An 18826-nucleotide genomic window follows, 5' to 3' on the forward strand; every position below is an offset into this window, starting at 1 on the left:
AATGGTGTTATAGTACTGACTATATTTATAGTGGTGTTATAGTACTGACTATAGTTATAGTACTGACTATAGTTATAGTACTGACTATAGTTATAGTGGTGTTATAGTACTGACTATAGTTATAGTGGTGTTATAGTACTGACTATAGTTATAGTGGTGTTATAGTACTGACTATAGTTATAGTACTGACTATAGTTATAGTACTGACTATAGTTATAGTACTGATATAGTTATAGTGGTGTTATAGTACTGACTATAGTTATAGTGGTGTTATAGTACTGACTTTAGTTATAGTGGTGTTATAGTACTGACTATAGTTATAGTGGTGTTATAGTTATAGTGGTGTTATAGTACTGACTATAGTTATAGTGGTGTTATAGTACTGACTATAGTTATAGTACTGACTATAGTTATAGTGGTGTTATAGTACTGACTATAGTTATAGTGGTGTTATAGTACTGACTATAGTTATAGTACTGACTATAGTTATAGTGGTGTTATAGTACTGACTATAGTTATAGTACTGACTATAGTTATAGTGGTGTTATAGTACTGACTATAGTTATAGTGGTGTTATAGTACTGACTATAGTTATGGTGGTGTTATAGTACTGACTATAGTTATAGTACTGACTATAGTTATAGTACTGACTATAGTTATAGTGGTGTTATAGTACTGACTATAGTTATAGTGGTGTTATAGTACTGACTATAGTTATAGTACTGACTATAGTTATAGTGGTGTTATAGTACTGACTATAGTTATAGTACTGACTATAGTTATAGTGGTGTTATAGTACTGACTACAGTTATAGTACTGACTATAGTTATAGTGGTGTTTAGTACTGAATATAGTTATAGTACTGACTATAGTTATAGTGTTGTTATAGTACTGACTATAGTTATAGTGGTGTTTAGTACTGGCTATAGTTATAGTACTGACTATAGTTATAGTGGTGTTTAGTACTGACTATAGTTATAGTACTGACTATAGTTATAGTGGTGTTATAGTACTGACTATAGTTATAGTGGTGTTATAGTACTGACTATAGTTATAGTGGTGTTTAGTACTGACTATAGTTATAGTGGTGTTATAGTACTGACTATAGTTATAGTACTGACTATAGTTATAGTGGTGTTATAGTACTGACTATAGTTATAGTGGTGTTATAGTACTGACTATAGTTATAGTACTGACTATAGTTATAGTACTGACTATAGTTATAGTGGTGTTATAGTACTGACTATAGTTATAGTACTGACTATAGTTATAGTGGTGTTATAGTACTGACTATAGTTATAGTGGTGTTATAGTACTGACTATAGTTATAGTGGTGTTATAGTACTGACTATAGTTATAATGGTGTTATAGTACTGACTATAGTTATAGTGGTGTTATAGTGCTGACTATAGTTATAGTACTGACTATAGTTATAGTGGTGTTATAGTACTGACTATAGTTATAATGGTGTTATAGTACTGACTATATTTATAGTGGTGTTATAGTACTGACTATAGTTATAGTACTGACTATAGTTATAGTACTGACTATAGTTATAGTGGTGTTATAGTACTGACTATAGTTATAGTGGTGTTATAGTACTGACTATAGTTATAGTGGTGTTATAGTACTGACTATAGTTATAGTACTGACTATAGTTATAGTACTGACTATAGTTATAGTACTGATATAGTTATAGTGGTGTTATAGTACTGACTATAGTTATAGTGGTGTTATAGTACTGACTATAGTTATAGTGGTGTTATAGTACTGACTATAGTTATAGTGGTGTTATAGTTATAGTGGTGTTATAGTACTGACTATAGTTATAGTGGTGTTATAGTACTGACTATAGTTATAGTACTGACTATAGTTATAGTGGTGTTATAGTACTGACTATAGTTATAGTGGTGTTATAGTACTGACTATAGTTATAGTACTGACTATAGTTATAGTGGTGTTATAGTACTGACTATAGTTATAGTACTGACTATAGTTATAGTGGTGTTATAGTACTGACTATAGTTATAGTGGTGTTATAGTACTGACTATAGTTATAGTGGTGTTATAGTACTGACTATAGTTATAATGGTGTTATAGTACTGACTATAGTTATAGTGGTGTTATAGTGCTGACTATAGTTATAGTACTGACTATAGTTATAGTGGTGTTATAGTACTGACTATAGTTATAATGGTGTTATAGTACTGACTATATTTATAGTGGTGTTATAGTACTGACTATAGTTATAGTACTGACTATAGTTATAGTACTGACTATAGTTATAGTGGTGTTATAGTACTGACTATAGTTATAGTGGTGTTATAGTACTGACTATAGTTATAGTGGTGTTATAGTACTGACTATAGTTATAGTACTGACTATAGTTATAGTACTGACTATAGTTATAGTACTGATATAGTTATAGTGGTGTTATAGTACTGACTATAGTTATAGTGGTGTTATAGTACTGACTTTAGTTATAGTGGTGTTATAGTACTGACTATAGTTATAGTGGTGTTATAGTTATAGTGGTGTTATAGTACTGACTATAGTTATAGTGGTGTTATAGTACTGACTATAGTTATAGTACTGACTATAGTTATAGTGGTGTTATAGTACTGACTATAGTTATAGTGGTGTTATAGTACTGACTATAGTTATAGTACTGACTATAGTTATAGTGGTGTTATAGTACTGACTATAGTTATAGTACTGACTATAGTTATAGTGGTGTTATAGTACTGACTATAGTTATAGTGGTGTTATAGTACTGACTATAGTTATGGTGGTGTTATAGTACTGACTATAGTTATAGTACTGACTATAGTTATAGTACTGACTATAGTTATAGTGGTGTTATAGTACTGACTATAGTTATAGTGGTGTTATAGTACTGACTATAGTTATAGTACTGACTATAGTTATAGTGGTGTTATAGTACTGACTATAGTTATAGTACTGACTATAGTTATAGTGGTGTTATAGTACTGACTACAGTTATAGTACTGACTATAGTTATAGTGGTGTTTAGTACTGAATATAGTTATAGTACTGACTATAGTTATAGTGTTGTTATAGTACTGACTATAGTTATAGTGGTGTTTAGTACTGGCTATAGTTATAGTACTGACTATAGTTATAGTGGTGTTTAGTACTGACTATAGTTATAGTACTGACTATAGTTATAGTGGTGTTATAGTACTGACTATAGTTATAGTGGTGTTATAGTACTGACTATAGTTATAGTGGTGTTTAGTACTGACTATAGTTATAGTGGTGTTATAGTACTGACTATAGTTATAGTACTGACTATAGTTATAGTGGTGTTATAGTACTGACTATAGTTATAGTGGTGTTATAGTACTGACTATAGTTATAGTACTGACTATAGTTATAGTACTGACTATAGTTATAGTGGTGTTATAGTACTGACTATAGTTATAGTACTGACTATAGTTATAGTGGTGTTATAGTACTGACTATAGTTATAGTGGTGTTATAGTACTGACTATAGTTATAGTGGTGTTATAGTACTGACTATAGTTATAATGGTGTTATAGTACTGACTATAGTTATAGTGGTGTTATAGTGCTGACTATAGTTATAGTACTGACTATAGTTATAGTGGTGTTATAGTACTGACTATAGTTATAATGGTGTTATAGTACTGACTATATTTATAGTGGTGTTATAGTACTGACTATAGTTATAGTACTGACTATAGTTATAGTACTGACTATAGTTATAGTGGTGTTATAGTACTGACTATAGTTATAGTGGTGTTATAGTACTGACTATAGTTATAGTGGTGTTATAGTACTGACTATAGTTATAGTACTGACTATAGTTATAGTACTGACTATAGTTATAGTACTGATATAGTTATAGTGGTGTTATAGTACTGACTATAGTTATAGTGGTGTTATAGTACTGACTATAGTTATAGTGGTGTTATAGTACTGACTATAGTTATAGTGGTGTTATAGTTATAGTGGTGTTATAGTACTGACTATAGTTATAGTGGTGTTATAGTACTGACTATAGTTATAGTACTGACTATAGTTATAGTGGTGTTATAGTACTGACTATAGTTATAGTGGTGTTATAGTACTGACTATAGTTATAGTACTGACTATAGTTATAGTGGTGTTATAGTACTGACTATAGTTATAGTACTGACTATAGTTATAGTGGTGTTATAGTACTGACTATAGTTATAGTGGTGTTATAGTACTGACTATAGTTATAGTGGTGTTATAGTACTGACTATAGTTATAGTACTGACTATAGTTATAGTGGTGTTATAGTACTGACTACAGTTATAGTACTGACTATAGTTATAGTGGTGTTTAGTACTGAATATAGTTATAGTACTGACTATAGTTATAGTGTTGTTATAGTACTGACTATAGTTATAGTGGTGTTTAGTACTGGCTATAGTTATAGTACTGACTATAGTTATAGTGGTGTTTAGTACTGACTATAGTTATAGTACTGACTATAGTTATAGTGGTGTTATAGTACTGACTATAGTTATAGTGGTGTTATAGTACTGACTATAGTTATAGTGGTGTTTAGTACTGACTATAGTTATAGTGGTGTTATAGTACTGACTATAGTTATAGTACTGACTATAGTTATAGTGGTGTTATAGTACTGACTATAGTTATAGTGGTGTTATAGTACTGACTATAGTTATAGTACTGACTATAGTTATAGTACTGACTATAGTTATAGTGGTGTTATAGTACTGACTATAGTTATAGTACTGACTATAGTTATAGTGGTGTTATAGTACTGACTATAGTTATAGTACTGACTACAGTTATAGTACTGACTATAGTTATAGTGGTGTTATAGTACTGACTATAGTTATAGTGGTGTTTAGTACTGACTATAGTTATAGTGGTGTTATAGTACTGACTATAGTTATAGTGGTGTTATAGTACTGACTATAGTTATAGTGGTGTTTAGTACTGACTATAGTTATAGTGGTGTTATAGTACTGACTATAGTTATAGTGGTGTTATAGTTATAGTGGTGTTATAGTACTGACTATAGTTATAGTGGTGTTATAGTACTGACTATAGTTATAGTACTGACTATAGTTATAGTGGTGTTATAGTACTGACTACAGTTATAGTACTGACTATAGTTATAGTGGTGTTATGGTACTGACTATAGTTATAGTGGTGTTATAGTTATAGTGGTGTTATAGTACTGACTACAGTTATAGTGGTGTTATAGTACTGACTATAGTTATAGTACTGACTATAGTTATAGTTATAGTACTGACTATAGTTATAGTACTGACTATAGTTATAGTGGTGTTATAGTACTGACTATAGTTATAGTGGTGTTATAGTTATAGTGGTGTTATAGTACTGACTACAGTTATAGTGGTGTTATAGTACTGACTATAGTTATAGTGGTGTTTAGTACTGACTATAGTTATAGTGGTGTTATAGTACTGACTATAGTTATAGTACTGACTATAGTTATAGTACTGACTATAGTTATAGTACTGACTATAGTTATAGTGGTGTTATAGTACTGACTATAGTTATAGTACTGACTATAGTTATAGTACTGACTATAGTTATAGTGGTGTTATAGTACTGACTACAGTTATAGTGGTGTTATAGTACTGACTATAGTTATAGTGGTGTTTAGTACTGACTATAATTCAGCTGGAAAGCCAAAATAATTTTAAGTTTACCCCCTTTCTCCCCAATTTCGTAGTATCTAATTAGTTGTAGTTACTATCTTGTCTCATTGCTGCAACTCCCGTACGGACTCGAAAGAGACGAAGGTCGAGAGCCATGCGTCCTCCGAAACACAACCCAACCAAGCCGCACTGCTTCTTAACACAGCGCGCATCCAACCCGGAAGCCAGCCGCACCAATGTGTGGGAGGAAACACAGTGCACCTGGCAACCTTGGTTAGCGTGCACTGCGCCCTGCCTGTCACAGGAGTCGCTGGTGCGCGATGAGACAAGGATATCCCTACCGGCCAAACCCTCCCTAACCCGGACGACGCTAGGCCAATTGTGCGTCGCCCCATGGACCTCCCAGTCGCGGCCGGCTGCGACAGAGCCTGGGCTCGAACCCAGAGTCTCTGGTGGCACAGCTAGGAAAGCCTAAATATTAATGTTACTAATAGTTCATTGCAAAGAGATGAGAGTCTGCATCATCCATTGTGATACAACTTCCTGATCCATCCAGGAGTAACCTATGAATTACATTTTGCATTTTTGTTTGCGATTGATGTAAACAATGTTTGTGATTGGTATAAACAAGCAGAACTCACTTCACAGACTCCAGACCCATCCAGACACTGGTCAGAGTGGCCATTACAGTTGCAGGGAACACACTTCCCCAGGAACAGACCTTTAGTGTCTCTGTAGTACCCTGGAGAACATTGCTGGAGAGGGGGAGGATGGGGAGAAGAGGGAGAAGATGAGAGGGAGAGCAGGGGGAGAGAGAGAAGGTGAGGGAGAGCAGGGAGAGAGAGAAGGTGAGGGAGAGCAGGGAGAGAGAGAAGATAAGGGAGAGCAGGGAGAGAGAGAAGGTGAGGGAGAGAGAGAAGGTGAGGGAGAGAGAGAAGGTGAGGGAGAGCAGGGAGAGAGAGGTGAGGGAGAGAGAGAAGGTTAGGGAGAGCAGGGGAGAGAGAAGGTGAGGGAAAGAGAGAAGGTGAGGGAGAGCAGGGAGAGAGAGAAGGTGAGGGAGAGCAGGGAGAGAGAGAAGGTGAGGGAAAGAGAGAAGGTGAGGGAGAGCAGGGAGAGAGAGAAGGTGAGGGAGAGAGAGAAGGTTAGGGAGAGCAGGGGAGAGAGAAGGTGAGGGAAAGAGAGAAGGTGAGGGAGAGCAGGGAGAGATAGAAGGTGAGGGAGAGCAGGGAGAGAGAGAAGGTGAGGGAAAGAGAGAAGGTGAGGGAGAGCAGGGAGAGATAGAAGGTGAGGGAGAGAGAGAAGGTTAGGGAGAGCAGGGAGAGAGATAGAAGGTGAGACAGAGACTTATTTGAGACAGAGACTTAATACTTATTTTCCACCATAATTTGCAAATAAATTCATTAAAAATCCAAAATGTGATTCTCTGTATTTATTTATCTTATTTTGTCTGTCATAGTTGAAGTGTACCTATGATGAAAATTACAGGCCTCTCCCATCTTTTTAGGTGGGAGAACTTGCACCATTGGTGGCTGACAATACTTTTTTCCCCCACTGTATAATCACTGTTTATCACACCTAACTATAAGGTTGGGATATCTCAAGTAAAAACCTCAAAGCATATCCATATGTAGGTGTCCAGCAATGTAATAACATACAGTAGTACCCAGATGTATATTAAACAGTCAGCTGGCTGTGATCTGACCTGGCAGGGTTAGTAACACAGTAATATCACGATACTAATCAGTCAACCCATTCCAACCTGGCAGGGTTAGTAACACAGTAATATCACGATACTAATCAGTCAACCCATTCCAACCTGGCAGGGTTAGTAACACAGTAATATCACGATACTAATCAGTCAACCCATTCCAACCTGGCAGGGTTAGTAACCCAGTAATATCACGATACTAATCAGTCAACCCGTTCCAAACTGGCTATGGTTAGTAACCCAGTAATATCACGATACTAATCAGTCAACCCATTCCAACCTGGCAGGGTTAGTAACACAGTAATATCACGATACTAATCAGTCAACCCATTCCAACCTGGCAGGGTTAGTAACACAGTAATATCACGATACTAATCAGTCAACCCATTCCAACCTGGCAGTGTTAGTAACACAGTAATATCACGATACTAATCAGTCAACCCATTCCAACCTGACAGGGTTAGTAACCCAGTAATATCACGATACTAATCAGTCAACCCATTCCAACCTGGCAGGGTTAGTAACCCAGTAATATCACGATACTAATCAGTCAACCCATTCCAACCTGGCAGGGTTAGTAACCCAGTAATATCACGATACTAATCAGTCAACCCGTTCCAACCTGGCTATGGTTAGTAACCCAGTAATATCACGATACTAATCAGTCAACCCATTCCAACCTGGCAGGGTTAGTAACCCAGTAATATCACGATACTAATCAGTCAACCCATTCCAACCTGGCAGGGTTAGTAACCCAGTAATATCACGATACTAATCAGTCAACCCATTCCAACCTGGCAGGGTTAGTAACACAGTAATATCACGATACTAATCAGTCAACCCATTCCAACCTGGCAGGGTTAGTAACACAGTAATATCACGATACTAATCAGTCAACCCATTCCAACCTGGCAGGGTTAGTAACCCAGTAATATCACGATACTAATCAGTCAACCCATTCCAACCTGGCAGGGTTAGTAACCCAGTAATATCACGATACTAATCAGTCAACCCATTCCAACCTGGCAGGGTTAGTAACACAGTAATATCACGATACTAATCAGTCAACCCATTCCAACCTGGCAGGGTTAGTAACACAGTAATATCACAATACTAATCAGTCAACCCGTTCCAACCTGGCAGGGTTAGTAACCCAGTAATATCACGATACTAATCAGTCAACCCATTCCAACCTGGCAGGGTTAGTAACCCAGTAATATCACGATACTAATCAGTCAACCCATTCCAACCTGGCAGGGTTAGAAACACAGTAATATCACGATACTAATCAGTCAACCCGTTCCAACCTGGCAGGGTTAGTAACCCAGTAATATCACGATACTAATCAGTCAACCCATTCCAACCTGGCTATGGTTAGTAACCCAGTAATATCACGATACTAATCAGTCAACCCATTCCAACCTGGCAGGGTTAGTAACACAGTAATATCACGATACTAATCAGTCAACCCATTCCAACCTGGCAGGGTTAGTAACACAGTAATATCACGATACTAATCAGTCAACCCGTTCCAACCTGGCAGGGTTAGTAACCCAGTAATATCACGATACTAATCAGTCAACCCATTCCAACCTGGCAGGGTTAGTAACCCAGTAATATCACGATACTAATCAGTCAACCCATTCCAACCTGGCAGGGTTAGAAACACAGTAATATCACGATACTAATCAGTCAACCCGTTCCAACCTGGCAGGGTTAGTAACCCAGTAATATCACGATACTAATCAGTCAACCCATTCCAACCTGGCTATGGTTAGTAACCCAGTAATATCACGATACTAATCAGTCAACCCATTCCAACCTGGCAGGGTTAGTAACACAGTAATATCACGATACTAATCAGTCAACCCATTCCAACCTGGCAGGGTTAGTAACCCAGTAATATCACGATACTAATCAGTCAACCCGTTCCAACCTGGCAGGGTTAGTAACCCAGTAATATCACGATACTAATCAGTCAACCCATTCCAACCTGGCAGGGTTAGTAACCCAGTAATATCACGATACTAATCAGTCAACCCGTTCCAACCTGGCAGGGTTAGAAACACAGTAATATCACGATACTAATCAGTCAACCCATTCCAACCTGGGAGGAGTCTCCCTGGTAGTTAGCAGGACAGAGACAGATCTCTACGTTGTTGGGGGTTAGTAACATACTAATAACCTAGTAATACCACTAACCTGACAGGAGTCTCCCTGGTAGTTAGCGGGACAGAGACAGATCTCTACGTTGTTGGCATGTCGCCCCGTGGGCAGGGTCTGCGCTCCCTCCAGCACGGCCCCGCGTAGCGACACAGTGTGGGCAGACTGGGAGTGGAGAGCTCTGATCTGGAGAGACTCTAACTTCACCAGAACCATCATCAGTTCCTCTCTAGACACGACGTTGCCCGTCAGGGCGTGGCGGAAACTTCCCTGGGGGGGGGGGTAAAGAGAGAGATGGGGGTGAAAGTAGGCATGGACGTTATGATGTCGGTGGTAGGTAGCCTAGTGGTTAGAGTGTAGTGACGGCAGGTTACCTAGTGGTTAGAGTGTAGGGATGGCAGGTAACCTAGTGGTTAGAGTGTAGGGGCGGCAGGTAGCCTAGTGGTTAGAGGGTAGGGGCGGCAGGTAGCCTTGTAGTTAGAGGGTAGGGGCGGCAGGTAGCCTAATGGTTAGAGCATAGGGGTGGCAGGTAGCCTAGTGGTTAGAGTGTAGGGGCGGCAGGTAGCCTTGTAGTTAGAGGGTAGGGGCGGCAGGTAACCTAGTGGTTAGAGCATAGGGACGGCAGGTAGCCTAGTGGTTAGAGTGTAGGGGCGGCAGGTAGCCTAGTGGTTGGAGTGTAGGGGCGGCAGGTAGCCTAGTGTTTAGAGGGTAAGGGTGACAGGTAGCCTAGTGGTTAGAGCATAGGGGCAGCAGGTAGCCTAGTGGTTAGAGGGTAGGGGCGGCAGGTAGCCTAGTGGTTAGAGTGTAGGGAAGGCAGGTAACCTAGTGGTTAGAGGGTAGGGGCGGCAGGTAGCCTAGTGGTTAGAGGGTAGGGGCGGCAGGTAGCCTAGTGGTTAGAGTGTAGGGGCGGCAGGTAGCCTAGTGGTTAGAGTGGAGGGGCGGCAGGTAGCCTAGTGGTTAGAGTGTAGGGGCGGCAGGTAGCCTAGTGGTTAGAGGGTAGGGGCGGCACGTAGACTAGTGGTTAGAGTGTAGTGGCGGCAGGTAGACTAGTGGTTAGAGTGTAGGGGCGGCAGGTAGCCTAGTGGTTAGAGTGTAGGGGCGGCAGGTAGCCTAGTGGTTAGAGGGTAGGGGCGGCAGGTAGCCTAGTGGTTAGAGTGTAGGGGGCGGCAGGTAGCCTAGTGGTTAGAGGGTAGGGGCGGCAGGTAGCCCAGTGGTTAGAGCGTAGGGGCGGCAGGTAGCCTAGTGGTTAGAGCGTAGGGGCGGCAGGTAGCCTAGTGGTTAGAGGGTAGGGGCGGCAGGTAGCCTAGTGGTTAGAGCGTAGGGGCGGCAGGTAGCCTAGTGGTTAGAGGGTAGGGGCGGCAGGTAGCCTAGTGGTTAGAGCGTAGGGGCGGCAGGTAGCCTAGTGGTTAGAGGGTAGGGGCGGCAGGTAGCCTAGTGGTTAGAGCGTAGGGGCGGCAGGTAGCCTAGTGGTTAGAGCGTAGGGGCGGCAGGTAGCCTAGTGGTTAGAGCGTAGGGGCGGCAGGTAGCCTAGTGGTTAGAGGGTAGGGGCGGCAGGTAGCCTAGTGGTTAGAGGGTAGGGGCGGCAGGTAGCCTAGTGGTTAGAGGGTAGGGGCGGCAGGTAGCCTAGTGGTTAGAGCGTTGGACTAGTAACCGAAAGGTTTCTAGATCAAATCCCCGAGCTGACAAGGTCAAATCTGTCGTTCTGCCCCTGAACAAGGCAGTTAACCCACTGTTCCTAGGCCAGTTAACCCACTGTTCCTAGGCCAGTTAACCCACTGTTCCTAGGCCAGTTAACCCACTGTTCCTAGGCCAGTTAACCCACTGTTCCTAGACCAGTTAACCCACTGTTCCTAGACCAGTTAACCCACTGTTCCTAGACCAGTTAACCCACTGTTCCTAGACCAGTTAACCCACTGTTCCTAGACCAGTTAACCCACTGTTCCTAGACCAGTTAACCCACTGTTCCTAGACCAGTTAACCCACTGTTCCTAGACCAGTTAACCCACTGTTCCTAGACCAGTTAACCCACTGTTCCTAGACCAGTTAACCCACTGTTCCTAGACCAGTTAACCCACTGTTCCTAGACCAGTTAACCCACTGTTCCTAGACCAGTTAAACCCAGACCTGTTCCTAGACCAGTTAACCCACTGTTCCTAGACCAGTTAACCCACTGTTCCTAGGCCAGTTAACCCACTGTTCCTAGACCAGTTACCCCACTGTTCCTAGGCCAGTTAACCCACTGTTCCTAGACCAGTTAACCCACTGTTCCTAGACCAGTTAACCCACTGTTCCTAGACCAGTTAACCCACTGTTCCTAGACCAGTTAACCCACTGTTCCTAGGCCAGTTAACCCACTGTTCCTAGGCCAGTTAACCCACTGTTCCTAGACCAGTTAACCCACTGTTCCTAGACCAGTTAACCCACTGTTCCTAGACCAGTTAACCCACTGTTCCTAGACCAGTTAACCCACTGTTCCTAGACCAGTTAACCCACTGTTCCTAGACCAGTTAACCCACTGTTCCTAGACCAGTTAACCCACTGTTCCTAGACCAGTTAACCCACTGTTCCTAGACCTGTTAACCCACTGTTCCTAGGCCAGTTAACCCACTGTTCCTAGACCAGTTAACCCACTGTTCCTAGACCAGTTAACCCACTGTTCCTAGACCTGTTAACCCACTGTTCCTAGACCTGTTAACCCACTGTTCCTAGACCGTCAATGAAAATAAGAAATGGTAGATGTAAAAAAAGAAAATAAATAATAATAATAAATAGAGATTTAAACCGAATGAAAAGAGATGTTTAGATGGAAATACAGACTTCAAGTCAGTGTCCCTCCTCCACCATGTGGACTATCCCCAGGTGGTCAGTGTCCCTCCTCCACCATGTGGACTATCCCCAGGTGGTCAGTGTCCCTCCTCCACCATGTGGACTATCACCAGGTGGTCAGTGTCCCTCCTCCACCATGTGGACTATCCCCAGGTGGTCAGTGTACCTCCTCCACCATGTGGACTATCCCCAGGTGGTCAGTGTACCTCCTCCACCATGTGAACTATCCCCAGGTGGTCAGGTCAGTGTCCCTCCTCCACCATGTGAACTATCCCCAGGTGGTCAGTGTCCCTCCTCTACCATGTGGACTATCCCCAGGTGGTCAGTGTCTCTCCTCCACCATGTGGACTATCCCCAGGTGGTCAGTGTCCCTCCTCCACCATGTGGACTATCCCCCAGGTGGTCAGTGTACCTCATCCACCATGTGGACTATCCCCAGGTGGTCAGTGTCCCTCCTCCACCATGTGGACTATCCCCAGGTGGTCAGGTCAGTGTCCCTCCTCCAACATGTGGACTATCCCCAGGTGGTCAGGTCAGTGTCCCTCCTCCAACATGTGGACTATCCCCAGGTGGTCAGTGTACCTCCTCTACCATGTGGACTATCACCAGGTGGTCAGTGCCCCTCCTCCACCATGTGTACTATCCCCAGGTGGTCAGATCAGTGTCCCTCCTCCACCATGTGGACTATCCCCAGGTGGTCAGTGTCCTACCTCTACCATGTGGACTATCCCCAGGTGTGGTTCTTCAGGTGAAGAGTATTCTCTCTCCATGAACACCAGGGTCATCTGGTTACCCTGGAGACACAGAGACACACACACACAGCCTTTATTATCAGACGCACAACCATTATCAACAGGGATTAACCAGCCGTAATGGTAGTTAGTTAATGTTAATGGCAGTTAATGAGAACAGCTACATTATCAACGGGGATTAACCAGCCGTAATGGTAGTTAATGAGAACAGCTACATTATCAACAGGGATTAACCAGCCATAATGGTAGTTAATGTTAATGAGAACAGCTACATTATCAACAGGGATAAACCAGCCGTAATGGTAGTTAATGTTAATGAGAACAGCTACATTATCAACAGGGATTAACCAGCCGTAATGGTAGTTAATGAGAACAGCTACATTATCAACAGGGATTAACCAGCCGTAATGGTAGTTAATGTTAATGACAACAGCTACATTATCAACAGGGATTAACCAGCCGTAATGGTAGTTAATGTTAATCAGAACAGCTACATTATCAACAGGGATTAACCAGCCGTAATGGTAGTTAATGAGAACAGCTACATTATCAACAGGGATTAACCAGCCGTAATGGTAGTTAATGAGAACAGCTACATTATCAACAGGGATTAACCAGCCGTAATGGTAGTTAATGTTAATGAGAACAGCTACATTATCAACAGGGATTAACCAGCCGTAATGGTAGTTAATGAGAACAGCTACATTATCAACAGGGATTAACCAGCCGTAATGGTAGTTAATGTTAATGAGAACAGCTACATTATCAACAGGGATTAACCAGCCGTAATGGTAGTTAATGTTAATGAGAAAAGCTACATTATCAACAGGGATTAACCAGCCGTAATGGTAGTTAATGTTAATGAGAACAGCTACATTATCAACAGGGATTAACCAGCCGTAATGGTAGTTAATGTTAATGAGAAAAGCTACATTATCAACAGGGATTAACCAGCCGTAATGGTAGTTAATGTTAATGAGAACAGCTACATTATCAATGGGGATTAACCAGCCGTAATGGTAGTTAATGTTAATGAGAATAGTTCCTCAGTGGATTGAGAAAGGCATACAGTGCATTTGGAAAGTACTCAAACCCCTTGACTTTTTCCACATTTTGTTACTTTACAGTCTTATTCTAAAATTGACTTAATTACTTTTTCCCCCTCATCAATCTAAAAACATGTTTTTTAGAAATGTTGGCTAATTTCTTAAAAATAATAAACAGAAATACCTTATTAACATAAGTATTCAGACCCGTTGTTATGAGACGTGATTTGGAAAGGTACACACCTGTCTATATAAGGTCCCACAGTTGACAGTGCAGGTCAGAGAAAAAAACCAAGCCATGAGGTTGAATGAATTGTCCGTAGAACTCAGAGACGGGATTGTGTCGAGGCACAGATCTGGGTGAAGGGAACCAAAACATTTCTGCAGCATTGAAGGTCCCCGAGAACCGAGTGGCCTCCATCGTTCTTAAATGGAAGAAGTTTGGAACCACAAAGACTCTTCCTAGAGCTGGCCGCCCGGCAAAACTGAGCAATCAGAGGAGAAGGGCCTTGGTCAGGGAGATGACCAAAAACCCAATGGTCACTCTTACAGAGCTCCAGATTTCCTCTGTAGAGATGTGGGAACCTTCTAGAAGGACAACCATCTCTGCAGCACTTCACCAATCAGACCTTTATGGTAGAGTGACCAGACGGAAGCCACTCCTCAGTAAAAGGCACATGACAGGGCACTTGGGGTTTTCCAAAAGGCACCTAAAGAATCTCACACCATGAGAAACAAGATTCTCTGTTTCAAGATTGAACTCTTTATCCTGAATGCCAAGCGTCACGTCTGGAGGAAGCATGGCACCATCCCTACGGTGAAGCATGGTGGTGGTGGCAGCATCATGCTGAGGGGATGTTTTTCAGTGGCAGGGACTGGAAGACTAGTCAGGCTAAGGGGAAAGATGAACGGAGCAAAGTACAGAGAGATCCTTTATGAAAACCTGCTCCAGAGCGCTCAGGACCTCAGACTGGGGCGAAGGTTCACCTTCCAAAAGGACAATGAACCCTAAGCACACAGCCAAGACAACGCAGGAGTCGTTTCGGTACAAATCTCTGAATGTCCTTGAGTGGCCCAGCCAGAGCCTGGACTTGAACCCGATCGAACATCTCTGGAAAAACCTGAAAATAGCTTTGCAGCGACACTCCCCATCCAACCTGACAGAGCGTGAGAGGCTCTGCAGAGAAGAATGGAAGAAACTCCCCAAATACAGGTGTGCCAAGCTTGTAGCGTCATACCCAAGAATAATCAAGGCTGTAATCACTGACAAAGGCGCTTCAACAAAGTACTGAGTAAACGGTCTGAATACTAATGTAAATGTGGTCGTTTTTTTTTATTAGCAAAAATGAATAAAAAACTGTTTTTGCTTTGTCATTATGTGGTATTGTGTGTGTATATTGATGAGGGGGGAAAAAAACGACGTAATCGACCCCTTCGGTTGTGCCGTGGCGGAGGTCTTTGTGGGCTATACTCAGCCTTGTCTCAGGATGGTAAGTTGGTGGTTGAAGATATCCCTCTAGTGGTGTGGGGGCTGTGCTTTGGCAAAGTGGGTGGGGTTATATCCTTCCTGTTTGGCCCTGTCCGGGGGAGTCCTCGGATGGGGCCCCAGTGTCTCCTGACCCCTCCTGTCTCAGCCTCCAGTATTTATGTTGCAGTAGTTTATGTCGGGGGGCTGGGGACAGTTTGTTATATCTGGAGTACTTCTCCTGTCCTATTCGGTGTCCTGTGTGAATCTAAGTGTTCGTTCTCTAATTCTCTCTCTTTCTTTCTTTCTTTCTTTCTTTCTTTCTTTCTTTCTCTCTCTCTGAGGACCTGAGCCCTAGGACCATGCCCCAGGACTACCTGACATGATGACTCCTTGCTGTCCCCAGTCCACCTGGCCATGCTGCTGCTCCAGTTTCAACTGTTCTGCCTTATTATTATTCGACCATGCTGGTCATTTATGAACATTTGAACATCTTGGCCATGTTCTGTTATAATCTCCACCCAGCACAGCCAGAAGAGGACTGGCCACCCCACATATGCTCTCTCTAATTCTCTCTTTCTTTCTCTCTCTCTGAGGACCTGAGCCCTAGGACCATGCCCCAGGACTACCTGACATGATGACTCCTTGCTGTCCCCAGTCCACCTGACTGTGCTGCTGCTCCAGTTTCAACTGTTCTGCCTTATTATTATTCAACCATGCTGGTCATTTATGAACATTTGAACATCTTGGCCCTGTTCTGTTATAATCTCCACCCGGCACAGCCAGAAGAGGACTGGCCACCCCACATAGCCTGGTTCCTCTCTAGGTTTCTTCCTAGGTTTTGGCCTTTCTAGGGAGTTGTTCCTAGCCACCATGCTTCTACACCTGCAATGCTTGCTGTTTGGGGTTTTAGGCTGGGTTTCTGTACAGCACTTTGAGATATCAGCTGATGTACGAAGGGCTATATAAATACATTTGATTTGATTTAATCCATTTTAGAATAAGGCTGTAACGTAACAAAATGTGGAAAAAGTCAAGGGGTCTGAATACTTTCCGAAGGCACTGAATCTCAGAGAGGAATATACAAATGCCTGTGTGAGTGTGGGTGAGAGTGTGTGAGTGAGGGAGTGGGTGAGTGAGTGGGTGGGTGAGTGGGTGGGTGAGAGTGAGTGAGTGAGTGAGTGAGTGGGTGAGTGAGGAGTGAGTGAGTGGGTGAGTGAGTGGGTGAGAGTGAGTGAGTGAGTGGGTGAGTGGGAGAGAGTGACAGTGTGAGTGAGTGAGTGAGTGAGTGGGTGAGTGAATGAGTGAGAGTGAGTGAGTGGGTGAGAGTGACAGTGTGAGTGAGTGAGTGAGTGAGTGGGAGAGAGTGAGTGGGAGAGAGTGACAGTGTGAGTGAGTGAGTGAGTGGGTGAGTGAGTGGGTGAGTGACTGAGAGTGAGTGAGTGAGTGGGTGGGTGAGTGAGTGGGTGAGTGACTGAGAGTGAGTGATTGGGTGAGTGAATGAGTGGGTGAGTGACAGAGTGAGTGAGTGAGTGAGTGAGTGAGTGAGTGAGTGAGTGACAGTGTGAGTGAGTGAGTGAGTGGGTGAGAGTGAGTGAGTGAGTGGGTGAGAGTGAGTGAGTGAGTGGGTGAGAGTGAGTGAGAGAGTGACAGTGTGAGTGAGTGAGAGAGAGTGACAGTGTGAGTGAGTGAGTGAGAGAGAGTGACAGTGTGAGTGAGTGAGTGAGTGAGTGAGTGAGTGAGTGAGTGAGTGAGTGGGTGAGTGAGTGAGTGGGTGAGTGGGTGAGTGGGTGGGTGAGTGAATGAGTGGGTGGGTGAGTGGGTGAGAGTGAGTGAGTGAGTGGGTGAGTGAGTGATTGAGTGGGTGGGTGAGTGAGTGGGTGAGTGAGTGGGAGAGAGTGACAGTGTGAGTGAGTGAGTGAGTGGGTGGGTGAGTGAGTGGGTGAGAGTGAGTGAGTGGGTGAGTGAATGTGTGAGAGTGACAGTGTGAGTGAGTGACTGAGTGGGTGGGTGAGTGAGTGGGTGAGTGGGAGAGAGTGACAGTGTGAGTGAGTGAGTGAGTGGGGGAGTGAGAGTGAGTGGGTGAGTGAGTGGGTGGGTGAGTGGGTGACAGAGTGAGTGAGTGGGTGGGTGAGTGAGTGAGTGGGTGAGTGGGTGGGTGAGTGGGTGAGAGTGAGTGAGTGAGTGGGTGAGTGGGAGAGAGTGACAGTGTGAGTGAGTGAGTGGGTGGGTGGGTGAGTGAGTGAGTGAGTGAGTGGGTGAGTGAGTGAGTGAGTGGGTGAGTGGGTGAGTGAGTGAGTGGGGGAGTGAGTGGGTGGGTGAGTGGGTGAGAGTGAGTGAGTGAGAGAGTGGGTGAGTGAGTGGGAGAGAGTGACAGTGTGAGTGAGTGAGTGAGTGAGTGAGTGAGTGAGTGAGTGAGTGAGTGGGTGGGTGAGTGAGTGGGTGAGTGAGTGGGTGAGTGAGTGGGAGAGAGTGACAGTGTGAGTGAGTGAGTGAGTGAGTGGGTGGGTGAGTGAGTGGGTGAGTGACTGAGAGTGAGTGAGTGGGTGAGTGAGTGAGTGGGTGAGAGTGACAGTGTGAGTGAGTGAGTGAGTGGGTGGGTGAGTGAATGGGTGAGAGTGAGTGAGTGAGTGGGAGAGAGTGACAGTGTGAGTGAGTGAGTGAGTGGGTGAGTGAGTGGGTGAGAGTGAGTGACAGTGTGAGTGAGTGAGTGAGTGAGTGAGTGAGTGGGTGAGTGGGTGGGTGAGTGAGTGGGTGAGAGTGAGTGAGTGAGTGGGTGAGTGAGTGAGTGACAGTGTGAGTGAGTGAGTGAGTGGGTGGGTGAGTGAGTGGGTGAGTGAGTGGGTGAGAGTGACAGTGTGAGTGAGTGAGTGAGTGGGTGGGTGAGTGAGTGGGTGAGAGTGAGAGAGTGGGTGAGTGAGTGGGAGAGAGTGACAGTGTGAGTGAGTGAGTGCGTGAGTGGGTGGGTGAGTGAGTGGGTGAGTGAGTGGGTGAGTGACTGAGAGTGAGTGAGTGGGTGAGTGAATGGGTGAGAGTGACAGTGTGAGTGAGTGAGTGGGTGGGTGAGAGTGACAGTGTGAGTGAGTGAGTGGGTGGGTGAGTGAGTGGGTGAGAGTGAGTGAGTGGGCGAGTGAGTGAGTGGGAGAGAGTGACAGTGTGAGTGAGTGAGTGAGTGAGTGAGTGAGTGAGTGGGTG

General features: G+C 43.4%; 1 protein-coding gene across 1 annotated transcript in view; it reads right to left on the minus strand.

The window, feature by feature from the left end:
- The window catches only part of LOC115126216 (laminin subunit alpha-5-like), a 323432-nt gene that overhangs the window by 108026 nt on the left and 196580 nt on the right, over positions 1-18826 (minus strand). Inside the window, exons 38-40 of the mRNA XM_065021107.1 lie at positions 13079-13162; positions 9582-9812; positions 6313-6426 (exon numbers count right to left, since the gene is read on the minus strand). Of these exons, the coding sequence (XP_064877179.1) occupies positions 6313-6426; positions 9582-9812; positions 13079-13162 (429 nt within the window). The remainder of the gene's footprint in view (positions 1-6312; positions 6427-9581; positions 9813-13078; positions 13163-18826) is intronic.

The sequence above is a fragment of the Oncorhynchus nerka genome, linkage group LG7 (assembly GCF_034236695.1).
Source record: "Oncorhynchus nerka isolate Pitt River linkage group LG7, Oner_Uvic_2.0, whole genome shotgun sequence".
Classification (NCBI taxonomy): domain Eukaryota; kingdom Metazoa; phylum Chordata; class Actinopteri; order Salmoniformes; family Salmonidae; genus Oncorhynchus; species Oncorhynchus nerka.